General features: G+C 35.1%; 2 protein-coding genes across 2 annotated transcripts in view; one reads left to right on the top strand and one right to left on the bottom strand.

The window, feature by feature from the left end:
- The window catches only part of Lrrtm3 (leucine rich repeat transmembrane neuronal 3), a 162,415-nt gene extending 152,090 nt beyond the window's left edge, over nucleotides 1-10,325 (bottom strand). The window contains exons 1-2 of the mRNA XM_076835160.1: nucleotides 10,292-10,325; nucleotides 7,144-8,675 (exon numbers count right to left, since the gene is read on the bottom strand). Coding sequence (XP_076691275.1) covers nucleotides 7,144-8,675; nucleotides 10,292-10,325 — 1,566 coding nt within the window. The remainder of the gene's footprint in view (nucleotides 1-7,143; nucleotides 8,676-10,291) is intronic.
- Ctnna3 (catenin alpha 3) overlaps nucleotides 1-20,871 on the top strand; it is a 1,643,966-nt gene that overhangs the window by 678,310 nt on the left and 944,785 nt on the right. The window lies entirely within an intron of this gene.

Genomic DNA, 20,871 nt, shown 5'->3' with positions numbered 1-20,871 from the left:
TCAATGTGAGAAATTTGTTCTTACATTAACAAGAAAAAACTATCTGAGCTATGAAAGATACTAAATACTTCTTATCAAATTGTGAGATTGTCTAAATGTCTGGTAAATAATAAGGAATCAATTACACACATATATACAAATGAGTAATAAAATATGGATAGTTACATGATATGTATTGTTTCTAGGCATAATCTACCACATGACTAGCTTGATGAAAAACTCAAAAATATTTATGTAAAATGGCCTATGCAGATTGCATAGACCCTTAAATAATCTGTTTTAATCACAAATCATTGTTATCTGACCTTCTACTGGATATATTGTAATTCCAAACCAAGTATTTATACTTTTTCACTTAAAATTTTGTATAAATTGAACAAAACATTTCATAAATTGATCTGAGAGTTGTCAATGTTGTAACTATTTCTGTTATAATTTTAGAGAATTCTCACTGTTATAATTTTTAAAAAATATCTTTATTTATTTACTTTTATGTGGTGCTGAGGATCGAACCCAGTGCCTCACACATGCAAGGCAGGTGCTGTATCACTGAGCTACAGCCCCAGCCTGAGTGTTGCAATCTTATTGCAGGTTTATGAGAGTTTTTAAAGCCACTCCATTTCTTCAATATCATTATGAGATATACTACACGTTTATTTATTTATTTTTTGCTGTAAGTTTTTTTTATGTTCTAGTGAGATTCTAGTTGATGGAATCAAAGGTCATGCTTCCTTTCTTTAGGAAGTATAACAGATGAATATTAGTGAATAGAAATTATTTTATCTATATATGAATCCACCTATTTGAAGCCATGAAGACCCCCAATAGTACATATGCCTCCACATCATAAATAAGTTTCAGCATCAAGAGTGCTGAATAAGGATTTATATTAAATTGAAGTGTTTATCTCTTTGATGGCAAAATGTATTTTATACTATAGATATAGTGTGATGAAGCTTTAACAAAAAATACTTTTTCTAAATGTAATGTCTGCCATTTTATTTCATATGTGAGGCCCAAAATTTTGGATTTTATCTCTGAGAAAACAAAATTCTGTTTATTGTTTTTGACTGGTGAAATACTGTTGCATATTTGCATAAAGTCCTCTACTTTATTTTTTAGGAGGTAGTTAATTAAAGTAGAAAATAATCAGCATTAATATTTGCCATACTGGCAATTCAACTATATCTCTTTTTTCCTCCTTGATAAACAAAAGATACTGTGCAGGTGTTTAGCAGGCTGTAGATTAAAAAAAAAAAAGAGAGAGAGAGAGAAGGATCAGCCAGTTTTGAATTTGTTTCATGTTCTAATATTTGTTGCAAGTATATTGAAGATATGCTCCCACTTTGAGTGAAATGATAACTTGTGTTGATTTATATGAGGAAGACTTTTTTGAGCTATAGGAAGTAGAGATATCTTTCATATAAAGAGAAAAACAATGTAAGAGGGGGAGGAAAGAAATAATGGAAACTTTTCTCAGGAGGAGCAGGATTTCCTAAAAATAATAAGAAAGTAGACAATTGTCAAGAAGTTATTAATTTTCATTACAAAATTTGCTGAAAAGTATAAAATAGAAACTCATTCTCCCTTCTGCCATAAAATGGATTACTATTGTGCATGGAAGTTTTGTTGTTAGAAAATATAGTAAAATTGATCGTCTCTGCTTGTTGCCCAGATATTTCTGTTGTCTGTGTGTTCCTGGAATGCTTCTCACATGTTCAGGAATCCTAACTCAAGAACATCCATCCATCACCACCTGAAGTTTAAACAGCATAAAATTCACAAATGTTTCTTCTCCTGAAAAAACTAGCATTCTCTCTATGCTTTCCTGAGATGTCATAGAAACTCAACTTTCAAAGAGAAATAGTTTGTGTCTACTTAAATTATAAGAATGTTGGAAGTACACCTGTTACTTCTTACTTGGAAATACTAGTTTACATCCAATGAAGAGAGATTTGTAATTACATGGGTCATTTTTGATGAGTTAAGTATTTAATTTGCATAAGTAAAACGTTATTTATAAAAGAACACTGTTCTACTTTATGCTTTTTGAAAACTTCAGTAATTTTCAATGATTGTAATTGACAAAGTCAATAGTAGTTTCTATACTAGGAGGTCTTGGGAGGTAGGTGTGGGAGAAAAACAACAGAGAGATAACATCATGTGATTGATATCTGAAATGTGTGCTAATTCCATACAACATGTATGGGAGCAATTACCTTTCTGTTCAATAATGATGTCATATTGTCATGTAAGCAATTATATAGTAAATGTCAACAAGAACTGAAAACAGTGATACTAGAGAGGGCACAAACTTCTGCTTGATGGAAAGCCCTGGCTATCCTGACCAGATTTTGGGACACCACTGGCATATGGGTTTAATTTGAGAAGTTTTTTTCTTTGTTCTCTGGTTTATGTCCTTATATCTACCATTCACTGGGATCACTATTGATAAAATGCAACACTCAGATAACATAAGATGGAAGAATCTGTGTCCATATGGAAACCAAAGATGAAAGACAAGTTCTAGATTCATAGTTATGGGCTTCTGTAACATAGAGTTATTGATTTCTTTTTTGACTCATTGTCAAAAAGATATTTAACAAGTGTCTGAGAAGTTTGAATTTACCTCTTAATTTCTGAGGTCCATATTCTTCTACAAGACATGACCATGATTATTTTCCTCAATGAAATAGAATTACTTTTTATTTATATTTTTTCTGCAATATCTGTATTGTAATTTACCAACTATCCAAAATTACCAATGGTTTTGGCAGCTGGAAAAATTACATAGACTCTTATGATTGGGAAAACACTTTCACCTGTGTATTTTTAGAGTTAATTTTCAACAGTTATTTAATAAGCACTATTTAAGGTCCATCCATTCCATTACTCTTGTAACGTTTGTCATTCACATTTACTGATATTATTTTTCATTCTCATAGTCTGTCCCATCTGCCTCTGATTTTTAATGTAGGTAGCAAACAGATCACAAGAATAGGAAGCTCCATGGTTTTGCTTCAGATCTAGTTTCTAATGAGAACCCAGGGAGAAAGAGGATAAAAGAACCCACACAGTTTCTGAATTTTTCATTTCTCATGGCTCAATTTCACTTGTCACATCTGGAACTTATTTTGTCTTAAGCTTCATGGCCTGATGCTTGTTTCTGATGCTAGTCTAATCCTCACTTTGAATAAACTATTTGAGTTCTCATCTTGGTAAATGTCAAAGGAAGGGAAGATATTCTGTGCACCTACAGCATCCTAAAAACCCTTGCCAAATTCATGAATCTGACTCTGCATTATCCTTCCCCAGAAGGAGAGTATAATTTCATTATCCATGAATCATCACCTCCTAGACTGTAACATCATTGTCAAAGAGCCTAATAGAACCAGTGTTCAGCTGGCTGCAAAGAGGGAGGGAGGAAGAAAGCACGGGGCAAAGCATGGGTCACTGGCACGGTCAGCAAACTGGAGAGTTCTAAAGCAAAAAAAGGGGAGGCCCCTCTCCCTTGATAGCTCTTATATCTTCTGACCAGTAAGTAACTGATGCTGATTCTTTTAATATTAAATACTGAAATTTATTTTCCCCAACCTTAATTACAATATGTGTTTCAATGTCCTGCCAATGGATTAACACACTTAATTAAACTAGCAGACTATTTGACCAATTTCGATGCATATAAACACTTTAAAATATTTCTTATCAATTTTTATTGTATTACTATTTGCTTTGCATCTTTGGCACCTACTTCTAGTCCCTCAGCACCTGTTTTATGGCCTACTTCCTAGCATTATTAAAAATGTCACTAAGTAATATATAAAAAATTACACAATAGCTGTATTTCCCAGGAGAATGAACTAAGTGAAATTCAAATCTGATGAACAGATCAAAAGTACACGTTGTAAACAACGTTTATAAAGAGATTCAGAATTAAAAGCTAAAATGTGTTTGAATGGCTGTGGTTATTCCAATCAGCCACTAGAGGTCATTGCTACTCCACAGAAATACGGTTTATTGCCTGTGTCTACTTAGGTAGTTGACTCACCAAATCAAGTAAAAAATAGTTTAAATTCTTTGAAAAGATGTAATATTAACATCCTTGGAAAATACAAACTCATTGAAAATGAATATATCTTGCATTGGTATTGCTTAGAATACTGTAGCACTGGGACTATTTCCTCCACGCTGCAGTACCACTGTGCATACTGAGGCTAATAAAAATGGAAAAAACCCACATGCTGTTCAAAGACACTAAACTCCATTTTCTTTCTGTTTTGAATCCACTCTGCATTGATCCATCTCTGTTACAGAGTTCAACAGGTTAGGTTGTTTCACTGTTGTCACCTGACTGAGATCAGATATTTCATGTAAATTTGCACTAGAAAAAATGAATATCAATTATATTTCTCTAACAGGCAGTGAGTTTCAAATACTTATGAAAATAGATTTATGGCATGTAGTACAGAAAGTGCCATAGAGTACAGGTGAGGGAAACAACTTCTAATCAGGATAATATTTGCCATCCAGTTTTGTTAAATTTAACAATAGTGAAGTAATAATTGTCTAACCTACTAGATTTTTATGTTTGTTCCTGGCAGATACTGAGAATTAGAGAAGCTTCATTTCTGAGTTGGGGCAGGGGGTGAGAAAGAACTTTTCTTGTAATTTCATGTTCCAAATACATGTTTTACCTTCAAAGAAATTCTGTTTTCTTATCTAGTATATTTATAAGTAAAGTTAGGCATTAAAAAATGACCAGCCTTCAAAATGTTGGTCATTCATTTAATGTTAAATCACAATTTACATACCAAGTGGCTTTAAAATTTAGAAATACTTTTTAATACAGCAAACATTTTGTATATACTAGTAGCACCACAGAATCAATAATTTGAAAGAATTAAAAAAATATAACTATACCTTGCCTAAACATATTTGGTATCCATCACAAATGAGGGAAAGTTCAAGTCAAAGAATAAAAATGGGCTTTTTTTCCACTTTAACACTGCATTTAATTAATACAATCATCTTTAGTACAGATAAAAATGAGGCTGACCAAAGAAAATTTCTTTTTTCAGATGGAATATGTATTTACTGACACTTTATAAAAAATGTAAAATTACAACTTTAGTGAAAAACATCACAGTAAGATCAGTCATCCAGTTCATATTACTGTAAGGAAGTATCTGCATTATTAATCAATTGGGAATATATGACTATTTGTCATTATTATATACTCAACAATTATTTATGGGTAAACATTGTGACTAAGATGCTTTTCTGAACTGGTATTTATTTTAAGGTTTAGCCAAACTCAAAGAACCTAGAGAAATCTATTTTGGCATTTTTTTTCTTTATTGCTTATAAAAGCATGATTTTAATAATTTTTCTTCCTTGCAATTATATTTCATGGTGACTTGCCCAGATCTTTCCTCTCATCCTATGAAAAAATCACCAAACTATATAAAAATGTTGGTAAAAATAGCCATTCACTTTTTTCTTTTTTGATGCAGCAATTCTGTTTTGAAAGAACAGGGACATGGTTAAATACGTAAGGCTTGGCGAGTCAAATTAAATGAAACAGCCTCAGTGTAGTAATTCCTAATTTTTGCTCCTATAATAAAACTGTTCATTTTGGAAGACAAAAGAGAATATAGGCTAAAGATCTTTTTTTCTGAATCTCAATGGACTGTAGTTCATGTTACTTAAATACAGAGGCTATGATATTTGTGCTGCAGTCAATAAACTTTCACCAATGACATAAAAACATGCATGTAGCTTGCAGATTGCCAACAGGGTCTGTACAGAATTGTACTGATGGATGAGTTTACAATACAGATGAACACAGGGACACAATAATGTCAACAACAGCAAAGCAAAAGAGAAATATCATAGTGTTGGTCTTTTCCCCCTGAAAATTTATTTTATACATTTATTAAGGTGTTATCATAGTCCTCATTTTTAATGAGGCTGTTGGTAGAATGCATGTCTTTTGGAATATGTTCTCTTTTACACATCCGAATGAAGTGTCAGTCATTAGGGAGGACTGGTGTGTGCAGGACACATCATGAAACACTACAGGACACTCTGACAAATCCTGAACAGAAGAACAGCAAGGAGCTAATGATTCCATTAACTACATTGGGGTCTTTGAAAAAGCTGGAGAGAAATTCTGATAAAAAGCTGGAGAGAAATTCTGATGAGGTCCCAGCCACAAGCACATAGCAAGACTGCTTCCCATTTGCAAATCTTATCTCTGAAAACTCCCTCATGTGAGAAGCCAGGAAGAAATCTATATCCTCAAATATGCCTATTTAATTTTTTTGGCTATTTAATCAACTTATTTAGGAAATACACATGTCTGTAGAAGAAACTTACAGTGAAACCTCTTGTCTGCTTTTACAGGGATGGGTTTCAGAGATAAGCCCCAAAGTCTAAAACTTTGTGTTTTAATCATCTTCTCACATTTTGCAGTGACTACTTGCAGTATTTTAACCCTTCAACACTTCTCCCTTGTGCTTGCCTTATTGTAACTTAGATATCTCTGGAAACTGTTCATGGTGCTGCTTTAACCCAGCACCATCTTTTGATAGTTTCCTGCAATTTTCTTTTTAAGGCAGGCATTATTTTAATGGCTCTGTCTGTCTCTAAAATGTTTCTATAATCAAGTCATCTCCTAGAATCGGTTCAGGCTCTGAGTACCTGAGATTATTCATCTTTTTCTTTGATTTGCCAACAAACTGCAAACCTTCTAGAGCTACAGATTTGATCCTCCCAGATGGAGCATACATCAGATGTGGGAGATTACTTATGAAAGAAGTTTTTTTTTTCTTCCTGAAAACAAATGCAACGTTAATGGAATCAATAAAGGGTCTTATACAATAGGCATTATATTAAACCAGAGTTCAAGCTTCACATTGATTGTGGTATTTAAATTTCAATGGGTTGATTATGTATGAGAGGAAAATGACCAGTATTATGAATGCACTCAGAACAGGGAAGGACCTTGCCAGCACAGTGAGAGGGAGAGGGGAGGGGAGGGGAGGGGAGGGTACCGTGTTGCCTTTATAGTCACCGGAGTTCAATAAAGCACCACTTATTTCCCAGCTTTTAAGAGCGTTTTTTTATCACAATGGTTCATACCTCACACTCCCTGGAGCCTGATTTGTTATAGGTGCAGGGTCCTGTCCCGTTCAGCAGCATCTCGCTGGTTTCCGTGTTGGTGGGTTTATAATCTACATAAAATTCCTGGGTGCTGGGAGTCATTTGCTTTAGTGACTGCCTTTTCTTTTTCCTGTGCCTTCGCATGAGGGAGCGCTGCTGCAGCTGTTTCATGCTTGCAGGGTACCGCTTCCATGACACGTAGATAACAAGCAGGATGACGAGCACGGACAGGAAAAGGGCCACGCTCCCTGCGATGATTTTATGGAAAGAGATGTGCTCCGTGTCAGCATCGGTCTCTGGGCCGGGTTCTGTCGCTCCCACCGTGGGGGGCAGAGGGGGCTTGCTCTCATGCTTCGGTCTGGGGAGCTTGGGCTTAAACGTTGGTTTGGGGAGAGCCCTGGCCAGATCAAACCTCTCCGTGGTGCTTTTGCCACAGATGCTGTAGTTCTTCACTGCATCGATCACGTTTACTCCTTGCAGCTCTTTGGGACTGGCACAGATTATTGTATTCTCCCTCAGACCTTTAAAACTTTTCAGCCAGTTTACCAGGGAACAAATATTTCTGCTGCATTCCCATATATTCCCGGCAAGACTGATGTCATTGAGTGATATCCAAGAATCCAAAATCTCTTGACCAATAAATGTGAGCTTGTTGGAATCCAGGTTGAGGCGCTGCAGATTTGGGACACACTGGAAAACACTAGGTCCACTGAAAGCTTCGATCTCATTGCCTGACAGATCAAGCCTTTGTAATGAGCTCCAGGTCCAGGACATGGTCTGTCCTATGACACTGATTTTATTCCACTGCAAATAAAGGTTCTGAAGGCTCACCAACCTTGGGAAAAGGGCCAGGTTGAGCTTGGAAAATTGATTGTGCTCCAGGTGAAGTTCTTTGAGTCTGATCATGCCAGCAAAGACATTTCTGGCTAAACTTCGGATCCTGTTATATCCCAGGTCCAAAAGTTCCAGGTTGCGGCAGTCTTGGAATATTCGCACAGGGATGGTTCTCAGGGAGTTAGACCGTAAGTGTAAACTGAGCAGCTTCCGCAAGCCTCGAAACTGTTCAGATCCCAGAGAATGCAGCTGATTATAGGACAGATCCAAGTTCCGTAAATTGGTCACAGGTCTGAAGGTATTGTTAAGAAAATAGGAGATTCTGTTGGAACTCAGGATCAACTCTTTGAGTCTGCGTATTCCATTAAAAGCATTCTCGTCAATATTGCTGATATGGTTATGGTCAAGGTATAGCCAGGTGAGCTGGTTAAGCCCTTTAAATTGATTATACTTAAGTTTTTGAAGGCTGTTATAGCGAAGGGACAAACCTAAGCAACCAGCAGATATACTTGAGGGTATCTCCTGTAATTTCTGAGATTCACAATATACCATTTTGCCTTCACACCTACAGCCCTTAGGGCATCCTCGTTCAGCAGAAGAAAGCATTGTCAGTAAGACAGTGGGGGCTATAACCAGTGCTACAGCTGATCCGCTCAGTAGCCTAATTACATTGAAACCTGGAAATAAAAACAACTTAGAAAAGTTATCCCCCCAAAAAAGAATTCATTTTTTTAATCAAGCAAAAAATAGGCATGTATTTTCATTTTCAGAAATTCAAATCTAGATAACAACATTTAACATTAAATATCATCTCTTTGCAATTGAAAGAGATTGTGTTTTTTGTTTTAAATAGTTAAGCAAGAAATGTGTCCACTAAGCAATTGAATCTTTAGTCTTAGAGCAGAACAAGGTAATCTCTAACATAATTAAGACAGAATTATTACATATACTAGAGGATTTTTTTTTTTAAAGAAGGAAAGAAGAAAAATGACAAAACATACCCATCCTTTGTATTGTTCAAAGGTCGTCCTTAGGTCCTTTGCTTTGGCTTAGGGGGCCACTTGCATGACAGCCCCTGTCAGCTGCACTGTAGTGAGTCAGGGCTCGCTGACACCCAGGAAGAAAAATTGGACCCCTTGGGAGATGGACCGATTTTGGAACATAATTCTTTGCCAGCCACGCAGAACACTCCAAGAACAAATAAATCCCAACACCGCATTCGCAGCAAAACATCAAAATCTTCCTAGGTAATAGGATCTTCATGGATATTACGTTTTTGCATCTTTACAGTTTTTTTTTTTTTTTTTTTCCTCTGGGGGGGATTACAGAACTGGCTTCTACAATTTCTTCTTATCAGAAAGCTTGATGTATTCCTCCAGGCAATGTGGGGCTACCTGAGCTGCCACATCTGTATTCCATAGCCCAGCAGTTCCCGTGGTGAGCACCCAGTTCAGCCACAGAGCTACGAAGGAGCCCACAAGACAGGAGAGCCCCGTACAGCGCACACGCTCAGCTCACTTCTGCAGACTGTCATTCTGAAAGCTGCTCGGACTGTTGCTTTGGTTTCAGTGAATGCAGTCTTATGTAAAGCTGCCCCCAGTGGTGAAGAACATTATGGGCATGTGCAGAAATGTCTCTCTTTTATCTTGCAAATGAGCAGGCTCTCTGCTGGAAAATGAATGATTCTTTTGGGTGGCTCAATAAGAACTGAATGGTCACCATAATCAATAACTAGCAACATTTTCTGTGATTTCCAAGTCTTGTTTTACAATTTGGCAACGTCTTTATTGTCTGCGTCTGCTTAATCACTAAACATGTGCAGCCCAGAGTTTTTCTGAGCTTGACATTAAGTTCACAGACCGAATGTCAATTTTTCTTAACCTCAACATAGGCTTTGAACTGAAATTTATAAAATGAATTATTGAGCTTTTCACAGAGCAACATTAACTGCATGCCCACTTGACCTCTTGGAGTCACAGTGATTATGTTATGCAAGGTGTCTCAGGATGCTAAAACACATGCATTTTGAAACAGAGGAGATGACTAATGACATATGAATGAATGAATCAAATGGCCTTTCTGGTTTTCCCTACAAAAGACTGGTTTAATGGCTTATAGTTTTGTTTGTTGTTTTTGTTGCTGTGATATTTTTAATTAAAAGAAAAATGAACCATGTTTATTGCTAATATAAGAATCAAGACATCATTTGGCTCATAGTTTATTGATGCTGCTATTTATTACACTTATAATATTTATTGAATACATTCTAAGTATCTTAAATGGGCCATCTTACTTGTTCTTTCAACATTATATGATGTAGGTCCCATTATAACCTTCATTTGGAAGGTGAAGAAACTAGGACTTGAAGAGGTCACTTGCTCAAGGCCTTAAAGCGAGCAAATGGTACAGCTGAAATTCAGAATCAAGTTAGTCTTATGCTTGATTCACTAGCCACTAGATGATCCTGTTCATCAACGTTGTTATGGTCATTTTAGAACATGAATCAAGTGAAAATAAGACAGAATAATGGGGAAAAGGAAGTTGTAATCAACATTCTTGTTTTCTAGAAAGGACTATGTAAACTTCTTTGGTCTGAGGTTCCTAAAAACATATTATAAAAACTAAGGAGGAACAGGTTAGTCTATTGATTAATTAGAGTACAGATTTTGGCACTAAGATTCTAATCCTGATTATAGTTTATCAGCCATATAAATCTAAACAGACTATTTATATTCTCAATGTCTCAGTTTTTCATCTGTAAAATGGGCATGGTAACCAAATCACAATTCATAGACAAGTTTTGAAGATCAAGTCACCAAATATGTGTATAGTCCTTAGAATAGAGTTTAAGTACATAAAAATCCCTGTGATAACTATTTCACAAATACTAACCTTATTGTAGTTTTGGGCATTGCATATTGTTTAGTATTAAATATCAACTATACTGACAGTCAACAACTCACAAAGAACTACTTTAGCAAATATTGTTTATATTGTATACAATAGATTTCCAAGGATCAATGTCTTGCTTTTGATGAGAAAAATTCCCATGTCTCTGACATTTCAACTCTAATGTTAAAATGAATCTTTTGGTTCTATGGATCATAAGTAATAATTAATGTTTGAACCTTTTCTACTTAAAAGCAGGACATGGTTAACATCTATTCCATAATTATAACAATTTTAGTTAAAAATAAATGGTATTTTATAAAAATACCATATTTTAGGTGAATTGGCTGGAAGCCAATTAGGGGAGCTTTCATTTTCTCCAAAGATGAGAAGTTTGATAAACGGTAGTCATGATAACCAAAAGGGGAGCTATACATGTAGACAAATGAAAACTGCAATTCCTCAGGTAGTATGCTATTAATAGGGCAATAGTCTCAAATGCATCTAAAGCACCCGGAGAGCTTGTTGAAACAGATTTCCTAATCTGTTCCTTAAGATTCTGATTAAGGGAAATGAAAGAGGTGTTTTTTTTTTTTTTTTTTTTTTTTTTTTTTTTTTTTAAATCAACAATCTTCGAGGGACAGGTAGGTTTAAGAAACTTACTGCAAAGAAAAGATTAAAAAATAATAAGTTTTCTCCTAGTAGGAAGAGAGGGTATACAAACTCATGATACTCAAGTGTAAGTACCGCAAGGACAAAAACACCTTTTCTACTTCATTTTCTCTAATACTCACAGCAGCACTTGGTACATCATAGATGTTCAATAGATATTTGTCAAATATGTGCATTATTATGTGGGAGTTTCCAAGTTCAAGAGATGTTCTTTAAACTAGTAATGTAATATTAAACTTACATACATGTTACTGAGCCCAGTAGATTTCCTTCACTGGTGAAATTGGAAACAGTTTTGGAGAAAATAAAAAGATGGTGTGTGAAAGTCAAGAAATTCTAAAGCGCTAAAACTTAGAAGATTAGCAGGTGATCTTCACTTTCCTTGGAGACATATCTTTATAGTTAAACTATAAATTTCATGGAAACAGTAAATATGCCTTTGGCTATTCTATGGCACAGTACAGAAAGGTAATGTTGAGCCTCTATCATCGAACTCCCAAATAGGGCTTCACAACTTATTTCTTTCAGAGAAGACTAAAAGAAATCATATTTATTTTTAAGTTCTCTGTAATATTTTGGATTCTTTAAAGACTGATTTTTCTCCTTACTCTCCTTGCTTCTCAAAGAGAAGCAGTCACTGAGACATGTGTCTTGTCTAATAGCTGCCGAGAGCTGTGCTAGGATGGCTGGAGGACCCCTCAACATTGTACTTATTGTTTTTTGTACCTTCTAGTGGTAAGAGTATAGAGGAGTCCCTAAGAATGTATTTCTCTTACTTTGCTTTTTCTGGGACAAACCTTCTTGAATTACTTATGGTAAATAACATTCTCTATTGTGTTATACACTTTGCTCTTAGTTTTTGGGCATTTGTCTGGTACCTTGACTCCTAATCTTGTCTTGCTTCATAGTTTTGACTTCAGGCTCACCCTTTTGGTCTTATAATTGATATTGCCTCTTAATATTGAACTGGTCTTTGTCTTGACAATAATCAGTCACCATTCTTGGGTTGGGTTGGCCTCTAGGCACTTTGTTTGACCCTGCCTTGGTGCTAATCCTGAAGTGGGTATCAGACTTACCAGGTCTGTCCAGGTTCAAACTAACAAAGTGCCTAAAGATATTATCAATGAGGCTAGTAGAGAAATACAAAAATGAAATGACACAATTCTAAGCCATACTAAATACTTAAAGCTGCAGAAATTACTCCAAAGATCTAAAGTAGTCTCTCAAAAGAAAGAAAGAAAAAAAAATCTAACCCCAAATTAACTCATGTTCTAAAAGGGTTAAGTAATTTTCTAGTATGATTTTTAAAGTTTATCTTCCTTTTATTTGTTGACTACAGTAAGCTGATTATTTCTGTCTTGCCTTTCAACAGAAGCAAAATTTTACTATGTATTTAACAACTTCTTTTGCACTTAACATCACATATAGAGGAAAGCCATAAACTACCTGACAAGTTAAATTTCCCCAGTGAATCTAGGGCCTTAATGATTTATACAATCATAAAACATAGCATCAAAGCTGGATGCAGTGGGCTGGTGGTGGTGCATGCCTGTAATCTCAGCTGTCTGGGAGGCTGAGGAAGGAGGATGGTGAGTTCACAGCCAGCCTCAGCAACTTAGTGAGGTTCTAAGCAACTTAGTAAGACCTTGTCTCTACATAAAATATAACAAAGGGCTGGGGATGTGGCTCATTAATTAAGCGCCTCTGGGTTCAATCCCTGGTATCCAAAAAATGAAAAAATCTGGATGCAATGGCACATACATGTACAGTTGTAATCCCAGGTACTCAGGAGGTTGATGAAGGAGGATTGCAAATTTGAGGCCAATCTCAGTATTTAGCAAGACTCTGTCTCAAAAAACTAAAAACAAAACAATTAAAAATACATGGTATCATCTATCTAAACACGTTTTTATTGCACTTATAGTACTATTTTGAATAGCTAAAATATTGTGTTCAGATTAGATGTCTAAATAAGTATATAATCCTAAATTTCAATCTATTATGAAACCAAATTGCCAAATATAAAGTTAAAAAAATGGGATAAAAAATGGAATATACTGATATCTTTTGTGGATGGCCTCAGAGATTTCATCTACTTAACAGATATATAATCTGAATACCCGTTATGTACTAGACATTATTCCAAACATTTGAAATACATCACTGTATAAAATTAAGGTCTATGCTAGGTTGGGGATGTAGCTCAGTGGTAGAGTGCTTGCCTAGGGGTTTGATCTCCAAAACCACAAATAAGTAAATAAAATTAAGTTCTATACCTTTGTAAAACTGACATTCTAAATCAGTAAAATACACAATAAAAATTTAAAAATTGTATATTAATGGGAAGTATATACCATTGGGTAAAAATAATTAGACTGAGAGTATAAGAAAGAGGTGGGTGGATTTATAAATAGAATGGTTAGCTCCAATAAGAAAATGACTTAAGGTAGGCAAGGTAGCACATGCCTGTAATCCTAGCAGCTTGAGATGCTGAGGCAGGAGGATTTCAAGTTCAAAGCCAGCCTCAGCAAGGGCAAGGCAACTTGGTGAGACTCTGTCTCTAATTAAAATACAAAATAGGACTGGGGATGTGACTCAGTGGTTGAGTGCCCCTGAGTTCAATCTCTGGTAACCGCCCAGCCCTCCACACACACCCCCACCCGCCAAGAAAAAAAAAGTGACTAAAGCAAATTTTTGAAGGAGAACAGCTTGTTAGACTTAAATTATATATGGAATGGGCATGCAAAGTCCTAAGTTATAAACAAATCATCTGTTCAATTAATAACAGGAAGGTTAGTGAGTCTCACTAGACTGGAGAGAGCAAGCAGTAGAGTAATTAGAGATGAAGTCAGAGCAGTCTTAAGTATCAGGTCATGGAGGGCTTTTTATGCCATTGTAAGAATATTGACTTTATTCTGGAGAAAATGGGTAGACAATTTGAGATTTTGTGCAGAATAAAGATGTAATCAAGTTTATCTATTAAAATGATCACTGCTATGAATGGAATATTTTCATTCTTCCCAAATTCATATATTAAAACCCTAATTTCCAATGTGATGGTATTTGGAGATATGGCCTTTGTGAGGCAGTCAAGTCAGGAGGTTGGAACCCTAGGGATGGGTTAGTGGAATCATAAGGATAAGAAAAGACATGAAAGAGTGTGTTTTCTCTCTCTCTGCTTTCAACATGTGAGGATAAAGGAAAAGACAGCCCACTGCAAGCTAGAAATCAGGTTTAGTCTTTGGACACTGGATCTTCCTACATGTTGATCTTGGACTTTCAAGTCTCTGTAAATATGATAAATAATTACTTATTGTTTAAACCACCCAGTAAATAGTATTTTTGTGATATCAACCCAAATTGACTAAGATGATCACTTTTGCTATTGTTGAAATAGACTTAAAAAGGGGGCAAGAATAGATGGATGTAGGGAAGCCATTAAGAGAGTATTGTTCCAATAGAGAAGAGAGACAGTAATACTTGGACCAGTGTGGTAGCAGTGAAAGTAGTGAGAAGTGATTAGATTCTGGATATATCTAGATAAAATTAACAGGATTTTTCTAAAGGACTAGAAGTGAAGATACAGGAGAAACAGAGAAATTAAAGATTACTCCTAGTTTTATGGGCTAAGTAACTGGAAGGTGGCAAAAGCAACTCTTTCCATAGGTCAAGTTTGAAAAAGATAGAGTTCAATACATTTGAAATTTTTTTTTTTTGGATTTGGCTCTGTTATTCAATTTTATAAGACTTTAATTTTTGAAAACATCTTTTTTATATTAGGCCTCAAAACATTATGTCATAGTTTTATATATTTTAAAAAGTTTTTTTTTGAAACAGAAAGTGATAAAACTATTAGCAAAATTAGCCCTATACAATAGCAACTTGAGTTTTTGTTCAGATGGCTTAGATAGGGTTAACATCTTTGCATATAGCCTTGAAAGATGATGAAGCTAAAAGCTTTGATAAAAATTGGAAACTGAGAAATTACATAGTGACTAGATATGAGAAAATTTTTTTCCTCCTTTTTTGCTTCTTTGTTTGACTATTTGTTTTGGTACTGGGGATTGAACTTAGTTTAGTTTAGTTCTGAGCTACATCCCCAGTCCTTTTTATTTTTTAAATTTTGAGACAGAGTCTTGCTAAATTACCGATGCTGGCATTGAACTTGTGATCCTCCTGCCTCAGTGGCCTGAGTCATTGGAATTACAGGTGTACATCACCATTGTGGCTTAGACGTGGAAATATTTGGTTAAGCATTCTAGAAAATAAGTTTGGTGAATACAAAATAACTTTCTACAATAACTTAAAGAGTCTATTCCTTTTTTTAGAGAGAGAGAGAGAGAGAGAGAGAGAGAGAATTTTTTAATATTTATTTTTTAGTTTTCCGTGGACACAACATATTTATTTTATTTTTATGTGGTGTTGAGGATCGAACCAGCACCCCATGCATGCCAGGTGAGCGTGCTGCCACTTGAGCCACATCCCCAGCCCCAAGAGTCTATTCTTTATTGAATGTTGTAAGTCAATTATTGAATATTATAATTCAACTTTTTAAATGTTAAATTGACATTTTAGAATATGAAACTGACTCTAGCCAATCTTCTCAGAGTAACAGTGTACTCATCTGCAAACTGAAACTCATAAAAACTGACCTATGAATCTTTAAGGGTTTTATTTAGGAATAATTTCCATAATTTATATGTAGGTACACTGTAAACTATAATGTGCTACAAAACATTTCTGCAATCAGAGTACCTGTGAAAAAAATTTTTTTTTTTTACTCTATTTATGTTCTCTGGTAATGAGACTATACTGGAATGAATACACATCAAGGATCACCAACACAACTAAGGATGAATCACATTTATTATTTAAAAAGTCCTTAGTATTCTCTTTCTTATAAGATTTTAATACCACAATTATTTGTTCATTTGTTTGCTTATGTTTTTGTTGGTGCTTGGGATTGAACTACAACCATTTATTATATAGCTCATATCATTGAAGTTCGGTTTTAACTTATAAATTGCTTTCACCAATAAATGCATTTGATCTAGGTATTGTAAAGAGTTTAATGTTTGTGACCCTATCATAAAATTGGGTTGTTGGAATAGGATTTCCTATTTATGGATGGATATAATACTCATAAGCATTTCTATATTTGTAATTATATTATATTAGGATCTTCATCAGAGCACTAACACTTCTCTGAAATAGCCTTGATTTCCATCTGCTTGCTTCAAGGGCTCCATTAAAAACCCTGTCTGGTTGCATATGGTTATGAGTGAACATCTCTGACTGAGATAAATGGGTGAAGAATATTCCAGGTCAGACCATTGAAATGGTCTTTCAGTATCTTTCTGGAAAGAGAAAATATCAAATGAATGAGACCTTATAAGATTATCTAACACCTCCCCCCTCCCCACCTCACTTGAAGTTGACATTTACAATCCATATTCTTAGGTTAGGTTTGATTGTGTTCCTCACTGTCATTTCCTTCAGAGGTATTCTCAAACTGAATTTTAACATAGGGATATCTAAAAAACTCTCAGAATATAGTCCTTATTGACAGACTTCTGAAGACTAAAAACTGTATGACTTCATGGAAATAAATTCTTTTCTTTATTTTTCATTCTTTTGTGGAAATTTAGAAACATAAACAGAAGTAGAAAGAACAGTATAAAAACATAAAATTCAACTGTTATAAATATTTTGCTGATTTTTTTTTTCATCTCTTCCCTCACATCCTTTCCCAGATACATGCACATACTGTTTTCTTTCTGGAGTATCTAAAAAGTAAATCTTCACATCAGTATGCATTTCTCAATTAAATTTGACCATCTAGCATAAATACTAACAAAATTAAAAGTAAGTCCTTAAAGTTGATTTATTTGAATCAGGACCTAAACAAAGCCCATACATCTCTTTTTGTTTTTTAATGGTATTATTATTATAATTTTTTAGATATTAGGTCATTTAGACTACAGCTTGTTTCATGCTCTGCATTTGGTTGTTTGTCCATCATATCATTTAACTTGCAAAGAGTCAATTTTAATGGCAAATATGTTGAGCAAGAATTCATTCATTCATGTAGGAGAATATCCAGCCCAAATGGATACTATTTGCTCTTGGTAATCATTTGAGATTTGAAGACTTTTTGAGTAAAATGGGATGTAAAAGTGTGAAGGGTAATATATATTTCTATTTTGTGTCACTTATATTAACAGGGTTAGTCAGCTTTTGGTCACTGTGACTAAAATACATGACATGAGCAACTTAGAGAAGGAAAAGTTTATTTTGGACTCATAGTTTCTGAGGTTCAGTCCATTAATCCATGGTCAACCAACTCCATTCCTCTGGTCTGAGATGAGGAAGAACATCATGGCAGAAGGTGTGGCATAGAAAAGCTGTCAGTTCATGGCAGCTAGGAAGCAGACAGGCAGACCGACAGACAGAAAGTGAGAGGGGGTCCAGGAGAATGAGAAAAGGAGCATGAGGAGCCATGGACAAAATATAATCTCCAAGGGCACACTGCCAGTGACCTACTTTCTTCAGCTGCACCCTACCTGCCTACAGTTACCATCTAGTAAGTCATTTAAATTATTAACTCATCAATTCCATTAACACACTAATAAGATTATAGTTTTCATAATCTAATCACTTCCCCTCTAAACATTCCTGCATTAACATGAGTTTTGTGGGGATACTTCATATCCAAATCATAACAAAGGGAATTCAGTGATGGGTCAAATGACAAGTTTGGGAACATGAAATAATTAGGTGCCATGAATCAGTATTGTTTTAAAATTTGCATTGCTATAATTTCTGTACGTTTTATCACACTTGTCTTTTTTGCCTATAGTCAACAAAAGTAAAAATTATTTGATGTTGTTCATTGCTGAACAAATCTGTTAATTTGTGAATTGATATAGAGATATTCTTGCAACAGAGGCTCAAAAAATCCCTATCAAGAGAACAGCAATTAGAATTCATCTGTAGTCATTTATATTGAGAGAAATCACTTTTCTAGCTTTTCATTTAGAACAAATTCCATAAAAGAACATGTGGCACTGGAGTTACACTGTAAAATTTATAGTCCTATGTATATTTCCAAATTTCTTATCATTTCTCACTGTAGAAAAAAAGGATTTTCAGAGTAACTATAAAAGCCTCTTAACCAAATTCATATCTTAATATTTGATGCTTTACTTTGTGTGGATGGCTGTACTTTGAATGTAAAGTCAATGTTGTTTAAAAGACATAGTAATAAACACTTTGTTATATTCATCTCACATATATTTTGAAGTAATGAGAATTTTTGAATAAAATTTTGCATTCTATGTTTAATTCATTGCATATGATTGTTTCAGCTGGCTATACTAGTATATTTTAAAATTTAACTCCCTGGCAAGTATATCAGCATTAAGAATTAAATTCCCCAGCCACCAGGTGGGGAAAGATAATAGAAATCTTGATTTTGGTAAAGAGGCTTGTATTCCACAGGGTAGTTCTATTTGTGTTTCTGAAACAAGATGTTTGATGTTTTAAAAAATTTGGGCGACATACTTAAGAGATACTAACCTTCTAAGAGGTAAAAAATCCTTCCTAGGTTTGCAATGTAATCGCACAGAAAAGGACCCTCTGCTTTGTTATACTAAACTAAAATATATCAGGCTATATCAGGACTCATTTAAGCTGAGCTAAAGAATCCTTCTTTGTTTTGTTAATATTTTGTAGCTGTGGCTATCCCTGGATTTAAAAGGTCTCAGGAGAATGTGGGGGAATGCTTGAGAGATTTTTGTGGCTAACAGCAGAGCCCCCATGTGGCAAAATTGTGATCTGAATAAAAATTGACTTAGTCCCTGGAAGTAAATGCTACAATTCCTTAATCAAAGTAAAATTTCTTTTTCTGTTACTAGGTTACTAATACATTTATTTGCTCAATGAATATATATTAAGATCTTATACTGCTTGGTGCTGGCAATACACTAGTGAATAAGACAAATGCTACACCAGAGGACTTGCATTCTATTTAATGAGATAGTAAAACTAAACATAGCTATACTACAATGCCGATGAGCAATAAGAACTATGAAGAATAATAATAAGGATAAGAGTAATGACAGTTTGATAGGAAGATTAGCGAATCCCTTTCTGAGGACTTGTTAGTTATAAGCAAGTAGGAAGCAACTTACATGATATGATCTTTCTTTGATATTTTTGTTGGTCACCACTAAAAAGGTGCTCTGAAATACTTGTTTTGTTCCCCCTACTCCTCCCACCCCCAGGCTAACCAATGCTCCAATTCTCTGGACATCCACTGGGTGTCTTACAACTCAAGTAAGACAATAACTACCTGGGATTAATGCAGACTACACGGGTTATTGCCTCAGTTCCATAAAACTGTCCCTCACTTCAGATGCCAACTGAAGTAGGTATTACCAGGTTAACCAGTTTCTGTCTGACTTTGCTATCAATTGGGGGTTCCCAGGAGCCCCCACTCATGTTTGAAATTTGCCATGATGGCTTGCAGAAGAGAGAGAACTTATGTTTACAAGTTTATTTTTAAAGTGTATGATAAAGGATTTGTATGAAGAGCCAGAGGAAGAGAAAATAGGATGAGGTCCAGAATGGTCCCAAGTACAGGAGTGTCTGTCACCATGGAATTGGGATGTACCACCTTCCTGTCACATGATTGTGTTTACCAACCTAGAATTTCTCCAAACTTGAGGGATTTTTTTTTGGAGGCTTTATCATGTAGATTTCATTATTTGCTCATTCTCAGGCTCTTCTTCCCTACACAGAGGATGTGGTTTGAGTTGGAAGTTCCAAGCTTCTTCATGGTTTGATCTTTCCTATGACTAGCCCTCATCCTGAATTTGTCCAGGAGCCCACCAAGAGGTATCTCATTAGAACAAAAAATGCTCCCAGCAGTCCTAACACTCAGAAAATTATAAGAATATGCTAGACTCTTCTAGAAACCAAGGGCAGAGATCATATCTGTATTTCTTTTTTTGTTACAACCACCAATACCTTTATGGTGACTTCAGAATTCCACTGCCCACCCTCCCAACATTTCATTCCCAAAGTGAAGATATTATCTTTTTGGAACAAAGAACACATTTGAAAGTTTAAACAACATTTGAGGAAATTTTAAAGAAAAATTTAAAGAAATTTAGAATACAAAGAATCTAAAGAATAAAAACATTACTCTGAGAATTGCACAAGGTTGACTTTCTTAGATTCAGTTTTCTTGTTAGGGTACAGGAATATTTGCTCCATCAGATGTGACCCCCACCCCAAAGACTGTTACAG

Source organism: Callospermophilus lateralis, chromosome 15, assembly GCF_048772815.1.
Source record: "Callospermophilus lateralis isolate mCalLat2 chromosome 15, mCalLat2.hap1, whole genome shotgun sequence".
NCBI classification, from domain to species: domain Eukaryota; kingdom Metazoa; phylum Chordata; class Mammalia; order Rodentia; family Sciuridae; genus Callospermophilus; species Callospermophilus lateralis.
Note: the sequence above shows the minus strand (reverse complement) of the source record. Positions and strands in the feature narration are given on the sequence as shown.